The 5,144-nt window shown below is 29.3% G+C and overlaps 1 protein-coding gene across 1 annotated transcript; it reads left to right on the top strand.

Moving 5' to 3' along the window:
• The first annotated feature begins 1,806 nt into the window (after positions 1 to 1,806).
• Positions 1,807 to 4,823, top strand: LOC127115574 (WUSCHEL-related homeobox 11). Its single transcript, XM_051047088.1, has 3 exons — positions 1,807 to 2,551; positions 3,763 to 3,962; positions 4,593 to 4,823. The coding sequence occupies exons 1-3, from the start codon at positions 1,906 to 1,908 to the stop codon at positions 4,614 to 4,616; spliced, it is 870 nt and encodes a 289-aa protein (XP_050903045.1). The 5' UTR covers positions 1,807 to 1,905; the 3' UTR covers positions 4,617 to 4,823.
• Positions 4,824 to 5,144: the final 321 nt, after the last annotated feature.

Below are 5,144 nucleotides of genomic sequence, written 5' to 3'. Positions count from 1 at the left end.
GTTGGGGATCGAACAATGTGAATCATTCAATAAAGCTCTTTTGAGTAAATGAGGTTGGAAGATCTTGATAGAGTGTGATGCATTTTGGATGCAAGTTCTCTCATTCAAGTTGGGGAATATTAAGGCTGGAATGTTGGACCATTCTCTGTCTTGCAGAAACTTGAAATATTTTCTATGGTGGTGAGACTTAAGGATACCTCTGGGTTTGTGGGGTTTAGAGGCTAATTGGTTTGCTAAAGGCATTTCATGTAAGGTTGGGAAAGGGAATGTAATTGACTTTTGGAAGGCCAATTGGGTTGGAGCGGACCCTATATGCAGACAATTTCCCACTTTGTATCCTTTTGCACAAGAACCTAGGCGGAGTATTAATAACTCAGTCTCTTGGATTTATGGGGTGTTGGTGTTATAATGTTGGATTTATTAGTGAGGAACTTCCAGAGTAGATCAGAAATGATTGGTTCACTCTCCTCAACATTATGAATTTCATCTCTATTGATCATGTTTTATCGGATGCTTTCATTTGGTGGCCCAGTTTTTTGGCTTCCTTGTAAAATTAACTTATTGTAGGTTGTATTCGCTAGTAAATCATGACTTTTAACCTGAAAATGATTTGAAGATAGCATTCAAGTATGTTTGGAAATCAAATCTCCTGAATAATATTCATGTTTTTTCTTAGAGACTTCTACTATGTAGGCTTCAGGCGAGGGACAAGTTAGCGAATCTGGGAGTTATTTCGGGGGCCCAAAGCTTAGTGCGCTCGCTTTCTCTTGGTCCAGAAGAATCCCACCTCATCTTTTCTTTTCCTGCAATGTTATTGTTGTTATCTGGAACTGTGTTTTAGATTGGTTCAGATTTTACAGGATTTCCCCTTTTGATTCCATCACAGATAATTTGTTATCGTTTGACTTGCCATTGTGTGGCAAGAAAAATAAAAGATACATGCTCCTTTTGTGTCTAGCCGTTTTGAGAGCGATTTGGTTGGTTTGGAATGATAATTTGTTTAAAGGAGGGATGAAAGGATCTTCTAATATTGTGCTTTGCCAAAACTTTAGCTTTGAATTGGTTTGGTGCCAGGGTTAAGGAATAACTTGTGTGCTCGAAAGCAGATTGATTGATTAATCCTCTCGTCTTTTTATGCTAAGGGTCAATTTGTTTACTTTTCTATGAATGGTTGATTTCGTGATCTTCCTTTTCTTTTCCTTTTGATTGTATCAGGATTGAATACATTTGTGTTCGCGTTAATATAATTTCTTTATTTATAAAAAGATATGGCAAAAATACGAATACATGCTTAAACTACATAGTGACTCTAAAAACACTATGTGACTCTAAAAACTAGTGTTGATGGTTAAATATTTTATGAAACCTTATTTTTTTTTAATATTATTTTGAAAGAAAACTTTTAATAGTCTTACGATCTAAAATTTGACTTGCATGTCATATTTGGCCTTCTATTATCAACCTTTAATAGGAGTTCTGATTTATAGATCATATCAAAATTATGAAAAGAAAGTATTGTAATCAAGAATGTAGAATACATGAAAAAGTTCATGCATACATTAATTTATTTTCCAAACTAAGTTAATTGGAAAATGAGAACTATATACATGTAATAAGAGTAATCTAGAATCCTTCAATCTTTTTAACTTATTGCAATGCATGACATGAGAAATAATGAATAAAAACAAAAAGGGTACTTAAGTAATTCAACTATTCAACTATTCAACTATTCAACATTTATATAAAAACAAACAAAAGCAGTGTTACTGTATTCCATGTACTTTATTCACATCTCTCACATCATCAACCATATATATATATATTATTTAACCTACCTAGGTTTCATCATATTTTCAGAGAAAAAAAAAACATTTTATTTTCTTATTTTCTTTCTTCCACATTGGAATGGAAGATCAAGAACAAAAACAACATGTTCAGACTCAAAGTTCCAACACCAATAATCCAAACAACACCGAAAAGAGTGAAACTGTGAGATCAAGATGGACACCAAAACCTGAACAAATCCTCATACTTGAGTCCATCTTCAATAGTGGAATGGTGAATCCACCAAAAGATGAAACTGTTAGAATCAGAAAACTTCTTGAGAAATTTGGACCTGTTGGTGATGCTAATGTCTTTTATTGGTTTCAAAATCGTCGCTCTCGCTCTCGTCGTCGTCTGAGACAGATGCAAGCTGCAGCCCAGCTAGCCGGAGGAGCCGGTGCAAATCTTTATCACCAATACCAGTGCAGCAACACCAACAGTAACTCTATGTCTGTTGGTACTGCTGTCGGTTTTGGTGGTTCATCAGGTCTCACTATGATGAACTCTCCTTCTGATTCTTATAATCATAATTTTTCGAGTTCATCTTCATCCTCTGGTGTTGGTGTCGGTGTCAGTGTCGGTGTTGGTGGTGGAGAAGAAGGGTTTCGTGGTTTATTTTTAGGTTCTTCTCAAATTAATTTCCCTGAGATTGATCATTCTTCTGCTGCTTCATCAGTTTTGAACCATTCTCATGATCATGCTTTAAATTTGAACTATCATCATTCAGGTATGTAATTAATTTATTGATTGAAATTAATTTATTAATTACATTATAATTAAATCTCATATTTCTTTATAACTTTATCATGAATTAATTTGGAAAAATTTCTCCCAATTTTTAATCATCTTCATTAACAAAACCCCTTAATTTTTAATCATCTTCAAGAGAAAAAAAAAACATTTTTTAAGAACAAAATGAGTACTAGAATCTATATTATTCTTCTTAATATAAATTAATTTAATACTTATTTAAATTTTATTTTTAAGTTTAGAATGTAGGCTGATTATTATACTAATTAAAGTCTAAATTCTTGTAGATTCAGATTGACCTATTTTTATTTTGGAAAAAAGTTATAATTTTTTGATTGATTTAGTTTTGATAGTGATGGAAGAATTAATAAAAGTGCAAACACTTTTGATGATTTGACAGTTCCTGGGATTAAATAAAAAAGCATGAAAATTGTACTTTTTCTTTTCCAGAATAACATTACTTCAACTTTTCTTGCTTCAGTTTCTGTTCTTCCTTTTTTATTCCTCATCATATTCTTTTCTGGTTTTTCTTCAAAACCCAATTCCTTAATTATATAAATTTCTAAACCCTAGTTTGTTTTTCTCTTTTCACTTTGCTAATTTTGTTATACTCTTTTCTAGACCATTAAGATATTGAACAAATAGGATGGATTTAGATTATTTACCTTATGTCATCATAAATTCAAACTTTATGATGGCTATATTTTACCAAATTAATGTAAAAAATAAATTTTGCTATTATTTTTCTTTCGTTATTGAGTTTCTTTTTTATGAGATTTTGTGCCCTTCAATTTGTGGCTTCCCAAGGCAAATTATGACAAAAGAAACCTCTTCCTTTCCAGCAAAGAGGAGGTTAGAGTTTAACAAATTTATCAAATTCAATCATAATTCTTAAATAAAAAGGATTTAAACTGCACTCATAAATATAATTGCAAAAAATTATATTAAATATAATTCAAATATAAATTAAATACTATAAAGCTCAATCTTTTTACCCATAATTATGTAGAAAAGAGATTACACACACGCTTTGCTTTGTAGTCAGAGATATAGACAAATTTGACCGATCATTGCTGTAGATCATCGTGTTTATTGTTTTTTTTTTGGATTTTTATTTGTATTGGATATATAACAATTGATTGATGATTTAATTTTTATTTATTTTTATTAATTTTGGGGGGTGTATAGGATTTGGGGGGAGCGATGTTTCCGGTTTGATCACAGTGTATATCAATGGAGTTGCAACAGAAGTAGCAAGAGGTGCAATTGACATGAAAACATTGTTTGGTGAAGATGTTATGTTAATTCATTCCTCTGGAGTCTCAGTTCCAACCAATGAGTTTGGTATTTTGATGCAGAGCTTGCATCATGGTGAAAGCTACTTTCTGGTAATTACCACTTTTTTTTATATTATATTTTATTTTTGAAATATTTTTTAATTTATTTTAGATTATTTTTCATTTTGGAATAATAAAATCATATTTTTTAAATACTTTACTTAATTAATTTTTAAATATTTTATATCTACTTAATTACTTTACTATTTTTAGACAGCTTTATTTTATTATTATTATTATTATTATTATTATTATTATTATATATCAACTTTATAATATGATTTAAAATATGAGTCAGTCAAGTCTTCCATTATCTATGTAACATCAAAATACTTTCACATTTTAGATTTTTGAAAAAATGATTATGTGTTTTTATAGATTTATCCTTTTTGTCTTAAACTAATTTGGATCTTTATCATCTCATAGTGATAACTTTTAATAGTTAAGAGTATAATAGAAAAACATAATTAAAAAGTATCATAATATATTGTAAAATAACAATCAAAAGTGTACAAAATATATTGTGTGTAAACATCAAATAAAATAAAATGGGATGGAAGGAACAAATTATTTGTGTAATCAAAATAAAGTTTTGAAAAATTAGAATTTATTTATCTTCAAAATTAGTCAGGAGTTTCCACACAAAGAAATGAAATAAATATTTTGGTGTTTTTGTTCCAGGTTTCAAAGCAAACACAAGCATGAATGAAGAAATGAACAAGTAGCACAACAATGAAAAATAAAAGTATTGGTTAATTATATGTTTTTATATATTACCTTTTTTTTTTGTCTTCATTCTCTTATATTTTTGTTATGCGGTTCAAATATATGAGAACTACTATATATGTGATTATAGAAATCTGTATCTATATCTATTTGAGGATTATATTATAAATTTAAAGTTATTATATATCATTTGTTTTAGCATAAACTTAGTTTTAAAAGACTAAAATGAAAGAAAGTGTGGAAATGATGTATATTTTCATGTATCCTCACTGTCAATCAACTCAATAGTGTGCATTTTAATTTCATTATTAAGTATATAATAATCTTAATGTTAATGAGAGGGACAAATACAAAAAAGATTGATAGGCAATGAGATTATCAAAAAGATACACAAAGTACTCAAAACCCTTATAAAAGACAAAGTCGATAATATTATCTCCGCTTTAAATAGCTTACAGGAGAGGTATATCAATCATAAAAGTATAAGAAAAAGTTGAGTTGGATTCT

Source organism: Lathyrus oleraceus, chromosome 1, assembly GCF_024323335.1.
Source record: "Lathyrus oleraceus cultivar Zhongwan6 chromosome 1, CAAS_Psat_ZW6_1.0, whole genome shotgun sequence".
Classification (NCBI taxonomy): Eukaryota; Viridiplantae; Streptophyta; class Magnoliopsida; order Fabales; family Fabaceae; genus Lathyrus; species Lathyrus oleraceus.
The sequence above is the reverse complement of the archived record's forward strand: the minus strand, read 5'-3'. Positions and strand labels throughout refer to the sequence as shown.

Excerpts from the sequence above, each read along its gene's own strand:
- LOC127115574 (XM_051047088.1), top strand. The coding sequence starts at position 1,906 with ATGGAAGATCAAGAACAAAAACAACATGTTCAGACTCAAAGTTCCAAC. Across the intron at positions 2,552-3,762 it reads TTTGAACTATCATCATTCAG|GATTTGGGGGGAGCGATGTT; the intron begins GTATGTAATTAA and ends GGGGGTGTATAG. Across the intron at positions 3,963-4,592 it reads ATGGTGAAAGCTACTTTCTG|GTTTCAAAGCAAACACAAGC; the intron begins GTAATTACCACT and ends TTTTTGTTCCAG.